At 47.5% G+C, this 20827-nt stretch overlaps 2 protein-coding genes across 2 annotated transcripts in view; one reads left to right on the top strand and one right to left on the bottom strand.

Moving 5' to 3' along the window:
- The window catches only part of LOC108922533 (receptor tyrosine-protein kinase erbB-2-like), a 19955-nt gene extending 5969 nt beyond the window's left edge, over nt 1-13986 (top strand). The window contains exons 2-27 of the mRNA XM_018732723.2: nt 156-307; nt 575-743; nt 1409-1546; nt 2002-2070; nt 2491-2606; nt 2880-3021; nt 3486-3614; nt 3732-3858; nt 4113-4186; nt 4317-4407; nt 4510-4712; nt 4829-4961; nt 5153-5243; nt 5441-5595; nt 6114-6161; nt 7250-7391; nt 7736-7858; nt 8186-8284; nt 8377-8562; nt 8655-8810; nt 9009-9084; nt 9197-9343; nt 9437-9534; nt 9645-9830; nt 9940-10303; nt 10782-13986. Of these exons, the coding sequence (XP_018588239.1) occupies nt 156-307; nt 575-743; nt 1409-1546; nt 2002-2070; nt 2491-2606; nt 2880-3021; nt 3486-3614; nt 3732-3858; nt 4113-4186; nt 4317-4407; nt 4510-4712; nt 4829-4961; nt 5153-5243; nt 5441-5595; nt 6114-6161; nt 7250-7391; nt 7736-7858; nt 8186-8284; nt 8377-8562; nt 8655-8810; nt 9009-9084; nt 9197-9343; nt 9437-9534; nt 9645-9830; nt 9940-10303; nt 10782-11125 (3758 nt within the window). The 3' untranslated portion in view covers nt 11126-13986. The remainder of the gene's footprint in view (nt 1-155; nt 308-574; nt 744-1408; nt 1547-2001; nt 2071-2490; nt 2607-2879; nt 3022-3485; nt 3615-3731; nt 3859-4112; nt 4187-4316; nt 4408-4509; nt 4713-4828; nt 4962-5152; nt 5244-5440; nt 5596-6113; nt 6162-7249; nt 7392-7735; nt 7859-8185; nt 8285-8376; nt 8563-8654; nt 8811-9008; nt 9085-9196; nt 9344-9436; nt 9535-9644; nt 9831-9939; nt 10304-10781) is intronic.
- Nucleotides 13984-20827, bottom strand: ccdc47 (coiled-coil domain containing 47). Its single transcript, XM_018732726.2, has 13 exons — nt 20661-20827; nt 19266-19547; nt 18218-18304; nt 17697-17871; nt 17417-17538; nt 16826-16891; nt 16534-16635; nt 16182-16292; nt 15767-15852; nt 15592-15650; nt 15371-15480; nt 14999-15166; nt 13984-14459 (listed from the first exon to the last, which is right to left on the bottom strand). Exons 2-13 carry the CDS (start codon nt 19545-19547, stop codon nt 14379-14381), a joined length of 1449 nt encoding a protein of 482 aa, XP_018588242.1. The 5' UTR covers nt 20661-20827; the 3' UTR covers nt 13984-14378.

Here is a 20827-nt window from a genome sequence, read left to right as displayed (position 1 = left end):
AAGCGATGGGACCAAACTGTGGTGCCCCAGACATTCATGGACATTTGTTCATTCCTGCAGTACTTGTGACGGACGGTTGGTGCAATAAAGAGAGTGGTCTTTGTGTGAACAGTGGCTGCTGGTCTTCACATGGGCTTTTCTCATTCCTCCCTCAGTATGCCTTGGGACAGATATGAAGCTGACGCTACCATCGAGCCCTGCGAACCAGTACAAGATACTGGAGCTGCTGTACACCGGGTGCGAGGTGGTGCATGGCAACCTGGAGATCACTCATCTGCATGGGACGCCAGACCTTAGCTTTCTGCAGGTCTGTAGTGCAGTCTGGGGGTGACTCTCCACCTGCCCGTCTTCGTTTGTTCGGTGTGTTTACTGCTTCGTGTGCGTGTATCTCCTGCCTCAGCCCTGACAAGAATCAGATGTTTAATGTTCTCCATGACCTTTCTTTTCACCCTACATAGAAGGTCATTCTCATGACTGTGGCTGAAAGTAGCCGTGGTTCTCTCTCACCCTCTCAATCAATCTGCTTTCTGCCTCATTTTTGCTTTCTGATGAACTTCGACTTCTGTGTCTGCAGGGCATTGTGGAGGTGCAGGGCTACGTCCTGATTGCCCATCTGTCTGTGGCCTCAGTGCCCCTGGATAACCTGCGTATTATCAGGGGCAGCCAGCTTTATAACTCCAGTTATGCCCTGGCTGTGATGGACAATGTGGGCTTGACAGAGCTGCGCATGAGGAGCCTCACAGGTGAGAGGAGGAAGGAATGTGGTGAATGCAGAAAGAAGCAAAGGTGGACGAATGGAGGGATGTCCACACACACACTGACTGAAACTGACTGAAACCGCCTGTCCCAAGCAGGGTCGCGGTGAACCGGAGCTTAACCCTGCAACACAGGGCACAAGGCTGGAGGGGGAGGGGACACACCCAGAACGGGACGCCAGTCTGTCGCAAGGCACCCCAAATGGGACTCAAACCCCAGACCCATCAGAGAGCAGGACCCGGCCAAGCCCACCGCACCCCCTATGAGAGATGTCCAATTAGAGACAAAAGAGAACGAGAATTGGCGGGATGCCGTGGGAGTGTGCAGCTGTTAGGTAATAGGTTGTGGACAGAGAATTAAAGAGGGTCCCGGAAGGTTATGAGGAGAAATGGCATAAGGGAAGACGGAAGGAGGGAGAAAAAGAACGGGGTAGGGACTTTGGAGAATAGAGGAGGAATGGGTGCTTCACGGCAAGGAAGAAGTGGTCCAGAGGTCAAGCAAGATCAGAGCGAAAGAATCAGCTCCTGTAGATTCACTCGTTAAACTGTGTTGGTGAAAATACACGCTCTGCAGCAAGCGTGGAGTTGACAGCGTAGCGGCGGGGGTGGGGAGATCTCCTGACCCTCACCCTCCTCTCGCTTTGTTCCAACAGAGATCCTTCTGGGAGGTGTCTACATTGGGGGCAACCCTTCGCTGTGCTTTCCAGACCCACAGAAGATCCAGTGGAATGACACGTTGGATGAGCAGAACACACACAAGCATTTGTATTTGCAGCAGCGCTCCCCAAACTGTGAGTGTGAAAGCTACGACTTGGGACTTGTGTGCACCCAACCACGATGATGAGCTCTTCGGCCGGATTATTCTTCAAGGATAAGCACGATGTATTGTTTTTATTGCGCATGTAGTGACATCCCGATGTAGTCTGTATCTTTTTGTTATATGGGTATTTACTGAAGCAAAGTGTTCTGTGCAGATTTCAGGTTAACAGCCACACTGCTGTATCTGCTGGACCTTTCAGTGTTGCAGTGTAAGACTAGCAGTGGCAGCAGCTAGTGTAGTGCTTGGAGCTGCTGCCTTTGGCTTCAGTGCTCACAGGTTCAAGTCTTACCTTGAGCGAAGTACTTACCCTAAATAAATGGGTAACTAATTGTAAGCAGTGTAACACTAAGTCACCTTGGAGAACAGTGTTAGTTAAATGAAGTAATGCAATGCAAAACCACCCTGATCTCTTATTGTGCCTCTTAGGCCAAAGCTGCTCCCCGTCTTGTAAGAATCGAGCCTGCTGGGGAAAAACAGACCAGGACTGTCAAACCTGTAAGTTACATGACTTGTATGTGTTTCATTGTTTCTGTCTTCCCAGTATCAGTATGCATTTTTGGCAGCCTGCCTTCTTCCATTTGTGCTTGTGTGCATGCATGACCATGTTTTACAATTCCAAAAAAGACATTGTGGGGACAATGTCCCCATAAAACAAAGTGTATTTTTTACCATCTAACAAGCTAAAAGAAAACGACACAAAGTCAGTTTGGTTTTTGTCACTTTTTTCTTTTATTAGTGGGGTGGAGTTCTTCACTTATTACACCACAGGGGTATTCAGTGTGAAATCTCCACAGTGAAGGGAAAATGTGTCTTGTGCCTTCTTTTTACTCTTAACCATGTTTGCATCACGCCTCATTTTAGAAATATGTGTGAGAGTTTGTCTCCCTCTGCCCTTTTGCCCCTCCCCCATCTCAGTGACTCATCTGCAGTGTGCGTCGGGATGCCTTCGCTGTAAGGGCCCCCAGTCCAACGACTGCTGCCACAAGCAGTGCGCTGCCGGCTGCACGGGGCCCAAGGACACGGACTGCCTGGTGGGTGCCATCCACACGCACCATACGGTACCGCACATGGATACACACAGTCACAGGCATCCGCAAGTGGCAACCTCCACATGGCCCACATGGGCCAACATTCACTTACTGTCATGCACATTAAATTGCAGTGTAAGTTTTCAGAAAGGTATGTTTGTGCTTCGCATAAAAGAATAGTTTATATGCCATGTTTTATACAAAAAATTTTTAGCTGAACCCCTTGATCGAAAGTGGCCTATTTTCCAATACTCCCCCTCCCCCTTTCCAAACTAGGCATGTCGCCACTTTAATGACAGCCGGATCTGTAAGGATAGCTGCCCACCTCCCACCATCTATGACTCAGTGGCCTATCAGTCCAAACCCAACAAGGACAAGAAGTACAGCTTGGGTGCTACCTGCGTTAAAGAGTGCCCACGTGAGTCTTTTCCTTCCCCGAACTACAAGGTCTTTCCCTCCCTGGGCCTCCTCCTTTGAGATGTCACTGCCTGAGCTTCACCCTGCAGATAACTATCCAAGCATCGCTATCTCAGCTTCAGTCTCCCTGACTTAATTAATTGTTCCAGTACTGTTTGATGCGTCTCTGTTTAGGGTAGGACTGTTATGAAGACAAAATTGACAAGTACATTATTTCTTCACCTTTCCTTTAATATGGGAAGCAATGCCGTTCGATACCGCTGAGAGACATGGTTCTATATACTCCTGTTTTCAAAAAAGTCATAATTACACCCCTGCCCTTTCCCAATGAGAAGTATGTGTTTTAACCCTGTACTATATTTTTGTGTTTCAGTTCCGTAGTTGTATCTGTTGCTGTAGCTTTACACCTGTTCAGTCTTTACAAGATTTCCCAAGATGCACTCTTGTGATTCCTTTTTCCTGTAGAAAATTACCTGGCCATGCCAGTTGCCTGTACCAAAGTGTGTCCGAAAGCCAATCAAGAAGTCATCACCATCTTGTCCAATGGTGAGGAGAGCCAAAAATGTGAAAAGTGCGATGGGGAGTGTCCCAAAGGTAATTATCATTGGTTATAATTGTGTGTGTGTGTGTGTGTGTGTGTGTGTGTGTGTGTGTGTGTGTGTGTGTTTACATGTGGTTTACCTTGTTGCTCACACCATTACTGTGTCTCAGTGTGCTATGGTCTAGGAATGGACACTTTGCAGGGTGTCCGTGCAGTGAATGCCTCCAACATCAAACTCTTTTCTGGCTGTGAGAAGATCTTTGGCAGTCTGGCCTTCCTCCCTGAGACCTTTCATGGGTAGGAGCGATTACCAGTCCACTGTGCCTCTCGCTTTGCTCTCGAACCACTTTCGCACTATTTATTTCGTAATTTGTGCAGTGGAAAGTGTTGTTAAGCATCAGCTACCTATCCTCGGATGTCATGAGACATGTCCACATGATATATGAGCTCATCCATGTATGCTTTTGACTCTGTTAAATTCACAGAATCACTACTGTTTAATGAAAACTCCAGCTGCTCCCTGACAGACTTTCCATTTTCCTCCATTCCAGGGACCCCGTCACCAACACGTCAGCCTTGGAGCCCACCCAACTTGACGTGTTCCAAAGCCTACGAGAGCTCACAGGTTTGGAGCCTAGATTCCCCCTCCAGTCTCCCTACTTCTGGGCGTGTCAACGAACAGCTGTGAAATGTGCACTGAATATAACCCATTGTTTGATTTATTATCTTTTAAAAGTGCGCTTTGTGTCTCTCAGGTTACTTGTACATTGAGGCATGGCCAGCGAACTGGACAGACTTGGGTGTGTTTGAGAATCTGGAGGTGATAAGGGGAAGAATGCTTTATAGGTAAGGGCACAGTCTGAGTATACCCAGGTTATGTGTGAAACGATCTGTGTGTCTAAGTAGGCTAATTCTGCTGTATAACTGTTCTCTTTTTGGGCTTTGCAGAGGCGTGTTCTCACTGGGTGTGCAGTACTTGCACGTGGAATCTTTGGGTCTACGATCTCTGCGGCGTGTCAGCGGTGGACTCATACTGCTGCATGGTAACCACCGGCTCTGCTACACAACCTCCATCCCCTGGGCGGCACTCATGCACCCTATGGAGGGGCCGCATCTCATCCTCTCTGACAACAGGAGCCCTGAGGAGTGTGGTATGTCTGTGCCTCTTGTGTTTGGACCTTTAACTCTTGCTTGCAGTACTTTGTGTGCGTGTGTCATTGTGAGGGTGACCTCTGAAGAACTGACTTTTCTTTGGTTGTGGTTCCAGGTGCGGCCGGGCAGTCCTGCCACCACCTCTGTGCTGATGAAAGATGCTGGGGGCCCGGTCCAAGCCAGTGTGTGTCTTGTCTGAAGTTCCGGCGCGGGACTGAGTGTGTTGAGGAGTGTAACATCCAGCAGGGGTGAGCGAGGACAGGACTCCTTTAAAAATCGGTGTTTGACGGCAATGTTGTAACACAGGCAACATGAGATACTCTTGTTGTCTTGCCTTGGTAGATGATGTTGCCTTGCAGGAATCATACCTTAGTGCTAGGCTTAGCTGTTGCCTGTCGCACAGTGATGTGTGCTAGCACCACCTTTCTGTCCTCACCAGGCTTGAGCGCGAGTACGTTGAGGGCCGCACATGTGTCCGGTGCCATCCCGAATGCCGCCCCATGAATGGCTCTGAGTCGTGCTACGGACAGGTAAAACCAGGAGCCTGCGCCACGCATCTGCTCTGTTTGTGACTGTGCCCCGAAGCGGCAGGAAGCTGTAGTTTTGGTCACAAACCTGTTGGGTGCTGTAGTCCTTCGTTAACATTTTGGAGTTCTGTTAGGTATTGAAAGGCAAGACCGAGGCTTGTGTGTATAACAGCTGAAGCTTTTGGGTTGGTGGCCAACAGGAAGCAAACCAGTGTCGCGAGTGCCGCCACTTCCAGGATGGTGACACCTGTGTGCCACGCTGCCCCAGTGGGATGAAGGGAGAGCAGCACAATGTGTGGAAATACGCCAACACCACTGGACACTGCCTGCCTTGCAGCATAAACTGCACCATATCGTGAGCATCTGCACCTCGGCATATGGACCGCGATCGCCCGCTCCCTCAATGGGGGGTGTGCTCACTGGCCCGTGTTCAGTTTGATTCTGTTCACATGAGTGAAATTCAAGGAGCAATTTATTTTGTTCTCCAGTAGCAGGTTGTTTGTGTGAAAAGCACTTCTGTTAACACTTCTACATTCACTAGAGCCATTGTGTGTGGCGGCTGTTCCTTACGTGTCACTTAAAAGGCCAGGAGGTGGAAAAATGCTGCTCTGTTCTGGCCTGTGCAAACATGTTAAGAGTTCTTCTTCGGCATTTTAAGCAAGAGCAGCCGGTGCTTAACACAAGGTGCGTAAAAAAGCGCAAAGATATCATGAGGAAATCCACTGGGCATGGGTAGTAGCAGCACCTCAGTATATGTGGACTCAATAGGAGATTGTTTAAATTGTTATTGCCCCTGTCTGTTGGGCGTCAAACCACTCAGAACATCCCGTTAACCCCCTGGGTAAGAGATGACTTCTGTGGTTTTCCTTTCAGGTGCAATGTGCTGGATGATAGGGGCTGTCCAGTCCATCCAAGGGCAGGGTGGGTGTCCCGTGCCTATTTGCTACCTTCCGCTCACGACACAATCACAGCCAGCGTATAATTCATTCATTCATCGTTAACCGCTGCTTGTCTCAACACATGGTTGGGGGTAATATGGAGACTACAGGTAGCCTTCAACTTCCGATGCAGTTCTGTTCTGACGACCTCATCGTTAAGTTGGCTTCGTCATACACCCCCTTATACTGAATGATACAAAGTATAAGGACATATGGAACAATTAACGTGCACAAATGCTGCGTTGTGTAATAGAACTTTATTTTTTCACTGATTTCACACATCAGTTGCGTTAAATAAAATGTTACAAATATAGAATAATAATAGTATACAGTACAGTATTATACTTACATTTTCGTGCTACATTGTTATTTTCAGTCCAATTTGTAAATCTGTTTTCTTTTGCTTTTTCTTTTCTGTACCACCGGGATACTTATGTTTTTGCTTGCTAGCCGTCGTGAAAAAATGAACTTGAATGGAACCACAGATAAAATATTGTGCAAATAAAACAACATGTTTGTAAATAAAACAATTGCTGACAGACCCACTGAATGAGTCAGTAAGAAATATAGATAGCTAGTGTAGTAGAGCCTGCCGATTTTATCGTACAGCAGATGGAGAGGCTGTCATTAGGTATTGCAATCAATCGTCAGGACTCAGCAATAATGTAATAAGGTTGATTGGACCACCATCAAAAGTACAGGTCATCAGGAGTCTTATGGTCGAGGACTCCCTGTCTCATGGAAGCATACGGCATGATGGCACACCCTGGATTGGTTGTTAGTCCATTGCATTCATCCACACACACATGCACAGGTTCACCTGAAATGTGTGTCTTTGAACAGTAGGAGGAATGTCACACGACTGTGGAAGCTTCACAAAAACTGAGCCTTATTTAAACCCATGACTGAACCCACAGCCCAGAAGCTGTATGGCACCCTCACTACCTGCTGGTGCCACTGTGGTGCCCCATGACGTTACAGTACATTGTTGTGTATGTGTCACTCATCCCTGCGAGCTGATACCGTAATTTTAATTGTTAAAAAGTCTTTGGGATTCCATGCCCCTGACAGGCCAGGTACCTCAATTGCTGCAGCAGTGGGAGGGTTGCTGCTCTTCCTCATCCTGGCAGCGTTGCTCGTGTTCTACCTGCGCCGACAGAAGCACCTGAAGAAAAAGGAGGCCATGAGGAGGAACAACCCGGAGGAGCACGGGGTGAGGGAGTATGAACTTGAATTATGATCACAAACACAGTTGTTGTAGTGCACACACAGTGCCTCTGTACTTCTTGAGTGTTGTATGCGTCCTTGTAACATAGACTAACTTAGTGCTCTGAATCTCAGATGGGCACTGACTGGAAAGTAACATTCTAGAATTCCTCAGTAGAGATACTTCTCTTTTTTTTGTCTTGAACATACTCCTGTACTACACTGGCATACAAGTGAAATGAGCTGTGTGTTGCATAACTGCAACTGTTATAGAGTGAAGTCAAAAAGGCACATGCTGAAGGTCAGCAGGGTGGATTGTTTGAGCTCTTTATTGCTTTGCCTGTCCCTCAGCTCGTGGAGCCCTTGAACCCTAGCGGTGCGATGCCTAATCAGGCCCAGATGCGCATTCTGAAGGAGACGGAGTTGAAAAAGCTGAGGGTGTTGGGCTCTGGGGCCTTTGGTACAGTTTACAAGGTCAGTTCATGTGGAACCTCCAGCATGCGTCAGGATGTACCACTGGACATGTGACCTGTCTTCAGCGCCAACGATGATTAGTACTTACTTGTCCCTCCTTCATACAGATGTGGATTCTCTCCACTCCATAAATTCCAGGGTGGCCACAGGACTGTGGTTGACACAAGCTTACAGGGGCATGAGTCCTGCTAGTTTTACAGTAACATCTTAGACATCGGGACTTACTGTCCAAATAATTACTTGAGTGATCAAGAGCTGACCAACTTTGACTTCCCGTTAAAGCTCTCATGACGTAAACGAACAGTTGATTTGCTCTCCATGTGGCAGGGCGTCTGGGCACCTGACGGAGAGAATGTGAAGATCCCCGTGGCCATCAAGGTATTGAGGGAAAACACCTCACCTAAGGCCAACAAGGAGATCCTGGATGTGAGTCTGCTTGTCCACATCTTCCCCTAATGTCAGATGTTGGTGTTGGTCTGCACTGTGTGACAGGTGTGCCCCTCCCATCTCCCTCACAGGAGGCCTATGTGATGGCGGGAGTGGCCAGCCCATATGTGTGTCGTCTGCTGGGCATCTGCCTGACGTCCACGGTGCAGCTTGTCACTCAGCTCATGCCCTATGGCTGCCTGCTAGACTATGTGCGTGAGAACAAGGACCACATCGGCTCCCAATACCTGCTCAACTGGTGTGTTCAGATTGCCAAGGTGAGGTGTGGTGAGAATGAAGATGCTGAGGATTAGTATACTGGTTGTAGAGCCAGAGGCTGAGTGTGGTGATGTCCTGTGCTTCTCTGTAGGGTATGAGTTACCTGGAGGATGTCCGCCTGGTTCATAGGGATCTGGCGGCTCGCAACGTTCTGGTGAAGAATCCCAACCATGTCAAAATCACCGACTTTGGTTTGGCCCGCCTCCTAGATATCGACGAAACCGAGTACCATGCTGACGGGGGCAAGGTGCTTCAGGGGCAACTTTCTGTCCTTCTCTGTGTGTTTGTGATTCTCATTGTGAGTTAAAGCTTTCAGTTTGTTCACCTGAAGCACATGAACCAGTGGAAGTGTCCTCCTTGTGCCGCTGTTCTTGCCTTTGTGTTTTTTCCTCTCTCTCTGGGGAGTATGAGTTACTCAGGATAATGTATCGTGCTGTGTGTGCAGGTACCCATCAAGTGGATGGCCCTCGAGTCCATCCTGCAGAGGAGGTTCACACACCAGAGTGACGTCTGGAGTTACGGTCAGTCTGGATTCACTGTGTATGGAGGTGTAGGAATGCGTGTGGGCAAAAGCAACTGAGGCTAACAAATGTGCGACTACCACTCTGACCGTTGTGTCATCGTTGTGCCCAGGAGTGACAGTATGGGAGCTGATGACGTTCGGGGCCAAGCCTTATGATCTGATCCCTGCCAGAGACATCCCAGAACTACTGGAGGGGGGAGATAGGCTTCCCCAGCCCCTCATCTGCACCATGGATGTCTACATGATCATGGTCAAGTGTAAGTGAGGGGCAAACACCCAGAGGTCAGACACCGTGGGCTCCCCGCAGACAAGTGGTCTTTGCGTTCACTCGGGGTGCTTGTGCATTGCAGGCTGGATGATTGACCCTGAGAGTCGACCGAAGTTCCGGGAGCTAGTGACAGAGTTCAGCACCATGGCTCGAGACCCCTCTCGATATGTGGTCATCCAGGTGTGTGAGCTGTGCAACATGCTGGACTGTGACAGCCAATACCAGTCTCCTGAGACGTTACAGGTTTAGCTTCACTGGGTTTCATCTCTTCATGCCTCTCTGTCCCTCAGAATGATGATCAGATGAGTTTGGCCAACCCTGTGGACAGCCATTTCTTCCGCATGCTGCTGGAGGAGGAGGGGGTCACGATGACTGAACTCCTGGATGCAGAGGAATACCTGGTGCCCCAGACAGACCTTTTCAAAGCCTCGGGAGAGGTGGTCAGCAACGGGCACTCCAGACATCACTCACACAGGGTGAGTATGCTGTCAGTCTGGAGGGTCCAGAAGAGCTCATTCCGCTGAGAGAGACAGCGAGTATTATAGGGTTTTAATGGGACGTGCCTTTTCTGCCTTGTGCTACCAGAGCGCTGAGCACAGCCTGGACTGGGAGATCCAAACGGGAGGACGCAGCATGAATCTGTCTGTCAGCACCCTGGGAAGGAGTCAGTACCCCACGTTGCCTATGGGAGCCACTGTGAAAGGGCAGTGGGGACCATCGTACTCAGTGTTGGCCCGTAGTGCGTCTCACCGGTCAGCGGGGGACCAGTCGGATTCCGTCTTCCTCGATGCCATGCCAGAGTCTGGCTCTCATCTCAACGGCATGGGTCCAGGGCTACGGTACTATGAAGAGCCCACGTTGGCTGGCGGTGGCGATAGCCACGTGGAGACGGACGGGCCAGTTGCGTTCTCCTCGCAGACACTCTCCCAGGGGGGTTGGGGGCAGCCTGGTGAGCCCAGAACACGTGCCGTTATCTTTATCTCTGTGTAAACTCAGTCTCCTTTCGCTTGAAAGGATAACAGTTGCAGCTGTTGTGCACAGTGAAGTCTGTTTGTTTAGACTTGCTTGAAGGAGGAAGTAATTTGGATTTCTTTGGTTAGTTACAGTCACTTTTCTGGCAAGTTTTGCCTCTGCAGAAAGAGCCATCATTTCATATTTACGTGACAGTGGCCGTATTTATATATGGTAAATGGCGTGTGTCTGCACCCTGATAAGAGGTGTATCTTTGTGTTTGATATAATAGATACTCATCTCAGTATGCAGCACATCTGTCATTTCTGTCTGACTGTCCTGTGATTAATCAAGAATGTAAACGCGGTTAAGGCTCTGTAGGGTCGGCTTTAGAACGTAGTCTTTAGACTGCGGTGTGTGCAGTAGGTGTGTGTTGAGATGCTGTTGTCCTGACTGCCGGTCTCCCCTCTTTCCAGAATACGTGAACCAGGCAATGCAGAGCGGTGGCACAGGGTGTGCGGAGCGCCCCAGCACATTGCCGCGGAGAGCATCGGGGGGCCCTCGGCGCCTCTGCAGTGGCCTGGCACCTGGAAGCAGCGTGGAGAACCCCGAGTACCTGGTGCCGATTGCAGGCCACTCACCCGCCTTTGACAATCCTTTCTACGTGGATGTGGCCAAGGCGCGGGCCATGGGTGCTGACATGGAGGGACCACCCCCTCCTCGGCTACCCAACGGCTTTGTCACTCCCACCGCGGAGAACCCCGAGTACCTGGGGCTGGCCGACCCCTGGAGCAGGCAGCGTGAGCGTGGCCCCACCTGAGCTGGGAACGCTCCGACAGGCCTCACTGTCAGCCTGTGGCGGCCCTGACCTGGGGAGGGCCCCCACACGGCTGTTTCTTCTTCCTATTTCACACTGCCTTCCTTTCTCGGTGCACACCTCAACACCTTTCTTGCCTGTGAGGCAAAAACGAAAGACGAGAGCGTCTCTGCACCACATGCGTCCACCTGGTGGGTCCTCTGTGACTGCACTTGCGCACAGGTATACGGATCGTCTGTGTGATTGTGCACGGAGAAAGTCAGTGAACAAGAAACGTCAAATTTGGCAGGCAAGAGAATGTAGCATTTACACAAGGAACTTGTTTTATTGTGGTGAAGACTGGAATTGCATAAATAATTCCTTTAAGCTCATTGGAGTGACACGGAGCTCTTGATGTCCCTCAGGTTGCAGTACGGTGTTTTAGTGACAGAAGTGACATGCGATGTTTGAACAGTTTCTCATGCAGCTGAATTAAGGTTCCCTGCTGAAGAAGCACTTCCTTAGTTTCCCTGTTTGGGATACACCATGAACAAAACTGCCAACAGTCGCAAGAAGATGGTGTTGATTTCAGTCCACTATGAAGTATCTTCTCAGCAATCGGTTTTAGACATTTGGGGCTAAGCTTGATGGAATAACATCAGTGTTCTCAACAATGGCTTACAGAGACATGTTTCAAAAGTCCTGGCCCAATCAGCTGTCTCACAGGAGCAAATGAAAGACAATAATTGCAAAAAGAAACAGCTAAGGGAGATCCGAATAAAATAAAGGTTCACTTTAATTTGAGAAAAAGATTCTAAAATGCGGTTTCCCTCCATTTTTTCTGAGACATGAGGGTTTCCGTATGTCAGTTTGATTAGAGCGTGTGACCTTTATCACTTCCCAAGCATACAGTTGTACCCAGAGCTTATCTGTGGAGCTCCTTTGGTTAGAGAACCATCAACTCTGAGGGATATCGACTATTGACCTTCAGCGCACATTGTAGGACTGGACCAGTCAACGTGAGCACCTGTAGGAGGCCTTGATCGATATGTTTGTTCCTCAACACCTTCCTTTCACTCAAGTTCAGAAGGACACGAACGTGCTGGATGTATAGACTATTCCTGAGCATGATCAAACAAAAGTGAATTTCAGACAAACCGCTCAAGATGAGGCCTGCAAAAAAAGCAAAGGCGAGTGCACGTTTCCTCAAAGTGATGCCACCAAAGAGTTTGACTGACCATGTGTGACTTTTCATCGCAGAGCCCCGTTTCACTGAATAACACCAGTGCTATGGTGTGCTAAGGATCCAAGTGCACGTGGCGCATGGAATGGCTAATGTGGTGAACCGACAAGACAGCGATCAAGACTAGAAGGCAGCTAGGAATAGAGACATTATGCATTTTGATTTTGCCCCTTGGTGTTTGTGGCTGAGAATTTAATACGCAACCCTGCAGAGTGACTGCGAGGCAGCAACTGTCATTCAGACGGCTGTCGCTAGAGGTAATTCTGCTATATGAATGGCACCATTTGTTCACGAAGGAAGCCCCCCTCCCCTGGCTTGCCTCTCGCCATCACGCAGATTGCAGTTAATGTGTACCCGCTTGACAAGGCTGGCTCTGCTGGCGCAGTCACTGAACAATAGACAGAGGCGGAATCTCGTGGCTGAGACGGCAGAAGGAATGCCGACAGGGCAGAGCAAGGCGGGGGGATGCTAAAGAGGAGCATAACAGCGCCACCCCTCAACTCAGTCATCGCTACTTTAGCTCAACCTGGCAAAAGAGGATGCTCTGCCAATACCTGCGTTAATAATTGACTTTTTGAGGAAATTAATAAGCTGGCCGGACGCTGAAATATCCTGTGTCCAAAAGTGGAGGTTATGCCGAAACACGGGCTTTCTGTGGCTGAGAGCACTCAGTCGCGTGGGTGGAGAAACTCACTGGCACTGTGAGCTTGCCACTTCTCGCTTACGGTTCGCACGCCCAGAGCGTTTGAGGGAATTTCACTTCCTGGAATTCTCTGCCTTTGAATTCCTGCATTAATCAGAGCAAAACCCAAAATAATGTGATTCTGTACCTCTAGCTGTTACACACTGGATTCTGTAATGCAGAGAAACAAAGGATAAGGGCCACTCGTTGTGGATCCTGCACGGATCTGCAGACCTCCCAAAATAGCCCAAACGATTCAAGTCCAGCACCACGTGGGAACTTGATCTGTTCTGCAAGAACTGAGTGACACTACAGGCTCCTGCTGAAGGCCACATATAGAACATAAATCTGACACTGGCTCTGACCTGCGACACTCCCTCTGATTACAGCCACAGTGCCAGTGGGGGTGGTACGGGGGTTGGAAGAACTGTGAATGTTTAAGAAAGTAGGTTAAAGAAGAGCGTATTTCGATTTAACATTTTTCAAAATGGTACATTTCCTTGTACATGCATATTATATATGGGCAGCTGTGTGCAACTTATGGGGAGTTCATTGTGATGTTTTTTCTGGGGTTTTCTATCAAATAGTTTGCAGTACAATACTAAAAAGTTAGAAAAGGACTAAACAGATGCAACATGATCATGTCAGACAAGGCAAACAAAGTTATAAACTTCGCAGAATCGGGTTGGGTACCTTATTGATTCTTTTTACTGTGAAGAGAAATCTTGAGCTGCCGGGGAGATTTACAGCATCACAACAGCTGAATAAATACATTTATAATTCAGAATTTTACAAGGAATCAATCACTTAAGTACTCTGAATATAAGAAACAGTTTTCTTACCGTGGCATTGACTTACAAAACTCAGTCACTCTTATAAAACCAGACATTTCATTACAATCAAACCAACAAGTGTATTCCCACCTTAGTGTGAGTTTTTTCTTTTTTTAAAAAAAAAAAAAAAAAAAAAAAAAAAAAGCACTGTCCCCTCTCATTATCAAACAGGCTACTCGGTCCTGGTAGGTCTTAATGCACAACCATTAGGAAGAATTAATACCAAGACAAAAACAAAAAACAAAACAAAAAGCCCGCTTAAATCTAAAATGGAAGATCCTCATTCCTTAAGTGCCAGCTGCTCGCAACCTGAGGGACAGTGGATTCCATGATGGAGAGACAGCTATCGGAGAGGACTGAATGACGACGTCAGTAGGTCACATCAGACGCATCAGAGAGTCGGGTGTGATGACAACAGGAGGACAAACAAGCAGAAGAGAATGGTGGCTGTAGTTATTGGAAAAGGTGGAAGCAGGGCAAGGAGTGCGAGCTGAACGCTAGCTGTCTCTTGCACCATCTTCACATGGCTTTCACTTTGATCTGCTTCATCTTCATCTGCTTCTTCTCTAACTTTTTCTGTTCCCGACGCTGTGCTGCCTCCTGGAGGGATCGGTAATTTGTGTATGAGCATACAGTTGAGTACAGTAGGTTCATGTTTCAAGCAAATTTAAAACACCACCATATACCCTCAAATACTGTATATTTGTGTTCACATGTCACAAGTCAACATGAACGGCATTGTTATGCCGTTGGCTACCAGAAGGTAATAGTGCCGCGAGTGTGGTGCAGGTACCCTGGGGGTGCTGTTTACCATTTCATGCCCTACGGTCAAGTGGTCTCCTGCACAGCACTGTTGTTTGTCCAGTTTCAATTTACTTTACCCCGTGAACATTATTTTTGTGTGTGATCTGTGCAATTCAAAGTGTTTACCTCCCCCAACCCAGTCAGCATGTATCTTGTCCGTTGATTAGTATTTTGTCTACAAATTTGCATGGGGGGGGGAAGTATTGCTATAATACCATTTATAAGCTGATGTACTGAAGACATTTAAAGTACTTCTAGAATGCAGCACTCCTGCAAAACAATTAACTCTGCTCGGTACATTCCTCCCAAAAAACCCTAGCACAAACTAGGCTCACCTCCAGGCGACGCTGTCGTTCAGGGTCCTCCTCATTCATTATTCTTTCCTTCTCCGCACGCTTTTTCTCCTCACGCCGGGTCTGCGCAGCCTCCTGGCGTTGGGCATGTGTCTGTTTCAAGAAGTTCTCCTCCACGCGGGCCCGGTTCTTGTCAGCCTTCTGCTTGCCCTGATGTTACAAACGACAGGGTAACTGAGGCCTTTCACAAACTATCACAGCCACACATCATACACGCTCACCTTATTTCTGCCCAACAGCGCAGTACTGTCGAAGAGCCAGTTCCACACTGGCGCCGAGTGAAACGTAAAGTGATGCACCAAAGACCCGACAGCCTATCAGAACGATGGCATGGGTGCTGGAAACACCACTCACCTCCCTGTTGAGGCGAAACTTTTTGACTTTGTCGATGCTGTAGATGACCATGTTCATGAGGGGCAGCAGGGCGTCCATGTCTTTGGGAGACGTGTTGCCCATCCCAGGCACTGTGAGAGCACAAAACACCAGTTTGTGCACAAGACCGTCGTCTTTCTGGAGCTATGTGTAGTGATGAGGTTGAGCATGTGGCTGTGACCGCTGAAGTGTCTGACACTTACCATTAAATGTAAACAAAAGTGTCTTTTTAGTCTCTGGCAATTTCAAGGGCTGACCCTCCCTGAAACACAGGCAGAAGAAAGTCTCTTATAGCACCAACACCACACTCCTCGGCAAAAACTGTGTAATCTGGTGTGAACAACACAAAGGAAGGCTGGGGAGCCTTGCATCACGTACTCTTGCATAAGTTTTGGACCAGAGAATTGGTCCGAGAAATGGATGGACTCAATCTTGTCGGCGTGATTGATGAGGTAATGAACCATCTGAAAGAGACACAGAGGTCGTCGGGGGATAAGAACATACATTACATGATGCCCTTGGAGAGCTTGGTCTCAAATTCCTCAAATCTGCGCAGTACAGCAGGAAAGTGGGCCAAACATGAAAATGGGGTCACTTCTGTTGTAGATAAGACACCTATTACGTACATACCTTTAAAATAGTCTAAAGTTGCCACCTATGCCCTTTGAGAAGTCACAAAATGCTTGGCCTTATTTAATGTATGCGTATGCCTTTAATGTCTTTACTTCAACATTTCATTGACGGTGTACAGCACACTGCCACACACACTGGTTCATCTCAGGCCCATCCTCACCTTGCTGTCCATCATTCCATCTGTCACCTCCCCCATCTCTGACAGGATTGCCATGAACTCTGGGAGGCTGTACTTAGCTCCAGATTTGGGCTTGTCGCTGCAGAACTCACTCTGTGGACAAACAGACACGCCGAGTCACACTTTTTACGGAAGCCTATGAGTTCATCGATGTCGTCACAGCAGGATCAATACAGAACTACTTCAAGAAACAAAAAGTAGATTCTTCTGCATTTAAATGCTGAATACATATTCCACATTAATGCATCTTCTACTCCACATTAATAAAGGATAGGAGTAACAACTTGTGGGCTACAATTGGGAAAAAGTCCTGACTTTAATCCAGCACTCTCACCAAGTCCTGCATCTCCTTCTGCAGTCGGGCCATCGCCTTCCTGCTGCCCACAGCAAAGACAAAAGTGTCCATGTCCTCATCATTCAGGGTCACCTTGATTTGCTGTGGATGAGAACACAGGAAGAGGCTGAGAGAGTGATTGCACAGGCAGTGAAAACAAAAGCCTCTGGCAGGTGCAGCACACCATGTGGATATAACCTAGGAGATAAACTGGGTCCAACAACAAAGCACTAATTCCGGTCACTGTCACTGCATATGAAGTAGGAGGAACCAGGCGCACGTCGAGACGTACCACTTGATCGCAGACAGGCCTCATCATCCTTGCGAGTACATTGAGCAGGTCTTGCCTCTTCAAAAACTGAAAATAGAGAAACAACTTTTAGCTCAATGACTGCCTGGATGGGAGTGGAAGGGGCCCAGCACGACCTAGGAAAGAACTAATTTTCTTTCGCAGGCAACACACAGAAGCTGAGTTTCATCAATAACAATTCAGCAACAAAACTGGACAAATTTAGAAAGCTGCAACCCTATATAATTCATCTAGCAAGCAAATAATAAAAAAAGTAAGTTGTGTTAATGCACCCATTGTATTTTTCTTGGAGATGTACGTCAGTTTGAAGGAAAGCATCTGCTTTATGAATAAATGTAAATTACTGCTGGAGTATCACAGTGTCAAAGTAATGAGGGAGCAATGGTGGCAAATTCTTGAGATAAAACTGCATGTATGAATGTGTGTAGTTACACACAATTCCTCTAGCAGAGCAATTAAGCGACTGCAACATCAGCACTGCGGTGATTAAAGGGGATCAGGAGACAGGGGAGTATAGCAGGAGGGATTAGGAAACAGGATGAGGAGTTTGTGACAGTGGTCAGAGAAGAGCACCTTGAGCTGGATGAGCATGCCCTCGCAGCATACACGGCCTGAGCACCACAGGTTGTAGATGTGCTCGTTCTCTTGGTTGAGCTTCCCGGTGCTTACCGCTTCCTTGCTGGTGCCATCGTCACCTGAAAACACACTCCTGTCACTGACGGCAGAGGGGGAGGCAGCGAGACAGTCTGATAAGCTAAATAACATCTGAATCCATGTGGCAGGCTAGTGAGCTTGCTGCATCTACATAATACACTTTGGAGACTCAATCTGACAACCTGTCCCTGTCACTTACCCACAAGGGCAAAGTTACTCTCAAGCAGCTCCCGGTGTGAGCTGAACCAGGCCTGTGCCAGACGGTGATTCTTGTTCTTCCCAATGATGTAATTCATGATGTAGGCCAGCAGCCCCGTCACCATCAGGATCTCCATATAGTAGCTCTCCCAGCTGTTTTGCAAGTGGGATGGTACCTAATGGGCACATTCAAGGCATAAAACACACACCAAAAAGCTCATGGTAAAGACACGAAAGTATTCAAACACTGTTGAACAGGTGATGACATTTTTGTATTTAGCCACAAATTCTAAAGTGCGTGTACAATATAAAGAAAATAATTCTCGACTCGTGACATTTTGCCAGAATATTAAGTTTAAACTGAAACTGTGACTTAAGACTTGACCAAGGGGAAATCTGTTTTTCCAAAAGAGGACAACCAAATGGCTACAAGCCATCCAGTGTTTTTATAGAATCTTATTTATAAAATTACAAACCAGTCTGATACAGTAGACAACCATTTTGACTGGTTGAATTCCTTACTGTTATGATGTTGATGGGATCTTTGAAGGAAGGACTGGACTTCTCAAAGCCTTCAAATTCCTCAGTGTCATATTTAATGTCTTCATCCTATCAGAAGAGAATACAGGAAATTATTGTAACCGTTTCATTCTCAAACACCTACATATGGTAAACATCATGAACTGTACCAGAATGTATATCAACACAGCAGTAACTCCTGAACTGCATGTGTTGATCGAGACCATTTGGAACAAACTGCATTGGCCTTTTCACACAGCTGTCTTTCTCTGTTACTTTCTTTTTCGGCAAAATACTTCAGTGCAGTCACAGATGCCATAAACTGCTTGACAAATAAAATATTAACTAAAAGCCAGACAATGGTAGCACAGTGGGTACCACTGCCTCACAGGGAGTAACAAGATTGAACCTAAGCTCAATCGCCGTTCAACTTGTTTGGAGTTTGTATGTTCTCTCCCTGTCTGAGTGGGTTTGTGAAGTTCCTTCTGGAACAACTGCATGACACAGGGCCACAGCGAGTAGCACTGCTGTCTCACAGAGCCTGGATGGTACAAAAGGACAGTTTGTGTGGAGTTCCCATGGTTTTCCTCTGAGTGCTCTGGTTTCTTCCCGCAGTGCAAAGACCTGTTTTAAGCAAATTAATTACTCTAAATTGCCCATTGTGCTTGTGTGCATTGCATCACTATGGTGTAGAAGTGAGTGACTGCTGGTAGTGTATCTAGCACTGTAAGTCACCTTGACTGAAAAGATGTCAGAAAAACACTACATAATAAACACTCTCAAAAAAGCAGCTACTAAATGAATAAATGTACATCGTTAAAGTTTTTTTCAAATCTGTAGTTACTGTATAACCACCCTCTAACGCTAACGCAAAACAGCAGTGACCAATGAGCTAAGCAAAAGATGTTTTGCTACAATGCATTTAGAACTGCTTCAAACAGTGGTTAACTGTTATAACACCATCAATAACCACAAGCTGCCATGGCAACGGAGCGTTTGTGCCATTAAGCACCTAGGGCAGATAACTGGGAAAAAAAGCAGCACAGCTCACCGGCGTCTCTGTATCCTCAAAGTCATCCTGCGCATCCTCTATCTCCACAACAGCCTCATCATCGTCATCGTCCTGGTCGCTAGCAGGGGCCGCAGCCACCCGGGGAGAGGCCGTTGCTTCCGGCTCCATGCCCGCATCCTCGCTCAAGTCCTCGAACTCCGCAAAGTCATTGTCATCAAATTCTGCAAGGTCTTCACCGTCGTCAAAGTCATCGTAACGCCCCCAAGTCATGGGAGAAGCCAAGAGCAACAGCATGAAAGGGAGAAGAAGCTGAGCACGCATCTGAGGTGCACAGAAGTTGGGACGAGACAGAGAGGGACAGGGGACACAGAAGAGAGAGACAAGGGACACAGAGTCATTTAGAGCCATGCTGCAAATGGATGGGAATCTTGAGGATTCGGTAAAATGCCATTTGCCCAAATACAGTAGTCCATGCACGGCAATCGCATCCCTTCCTGCAAAATGCTTCATCAGACAGACCCGCCAGGGAAAAGAGTACTCATACTAGGGTTTTACCCCATGTAAATCCCAGGGTATTTCAAGGGCCACAACAAAAGGTTGTTAGCTTAGTTGTTTCTCAATCCTTGATCATCATAATTCCAAATGTATATTCACAGATGTGCCCTCGGGGAGGAGCCGCAGCGGTTGTTCACTGCGAAGGTGTAAGGAAAATGTGCGACAGACGCGTGTGCGCGCGCGCACTGAAGGGCACTAGCGGTCATTGCGTACTGCGCATGCGCACCACACTCATGGAGGGGCTGCGCACCTTCACTGCTTTGAATCACCCCACAAAGTTATAACACTAAAACTCGACGGGAGTCTTTGTGTTATTAAAATCTCACAAATTAACACTTCCAACGTAAAATACTAAAATCGTTGGCGCCAGAGAAATTGTACTCGACTTTCTTTGTACACTACTACTTTGCTACGAGAAACAGAATTGATTCAGACTCAGAGTTGTTTTGACGAGTACTGAGAGTCTCTCTCTCGCGATAGATAAAATAACCGTGTATTTTTATCAACGTAAGATTATGTAAACGATAAAGAGATAAAATATAGTGAGCAAAGAGTGCGAATCAAACCTGTGAGCGTGTACAACGACACTCAGCACGCACGGCCTAAGCAGGCTAAGGATATGATAGTGTGTATTCGTTAGCATGGGCGGCATGACAAGAGGAGCTAGTAGTAGAAAATAACTATGCATGCGGACTTTGCCATTTGCTGCGAATAAAAAGCGTGAATTCCGGCTGGGGTAAAACCTACATTCGCTCCACACTAGAAAGACTAGTATAAATCGTCTCGCGTGCTTGCAACACGTCCTGCAATGCCACGGTGTCCTTGCTAAATTGTAATAAATGCGGAAATAAAACGCATGTGTACACCAGTTACACATACCTTCGCTCTGAATTTTTGTGCTTTTTCTGATGAATGACCAACCCCGACTCTGAAATATATATATATTTAAAGACTTCTGAAAACGGGCGGAAAGCAGAAATCCCTGGTCTCCTGCAGACTGCAGATTCACCCAAACGTCTTTACGAAAGAAGCGCGTTTACGTCACC

This window comes from Scleropages formosus, chromosome 3 (assembly GCF_900964775.1).
Source record: "Scleropages formosus chromosome 3, fSclFor1.1, whole genome shotgun sequence".
Lineage (NCBI taxonomy): Eukaryota > Metazoa > Chordata > Actinopteri > Osteoglossiformes > Osteoglossidae > Scleropages > Scleropages formosus.
This window is presented reverse-complemented; position numbering and strand designations above follow the sequence as displayed.

Bases quoted from the DNA above. Each gene is read 5' to 3' on its own strand.
- ccdc47 (XM_018732726.2), bottom strand. From the start codon at position 19,547: ATGCGTGCTCAGCTTCTTCTCCCTTTCATGCTGTTGCTCTTGGCTTCT. The intron at 15,853-16,181 runs GTGAGGATGGGC...TGTCTCTTTCAG, and splicing joins ATGGAATGATGGACAGCAAG to ATGGTTCATTACCTCATCAA. The intron at 15,481-15,591 runs GTAAGTGTCAGA...GTGCTCTCACAG, and splicing joins ACTTTTGTTTACATTTAATG to TGCCTGGGATGGGCAACACG.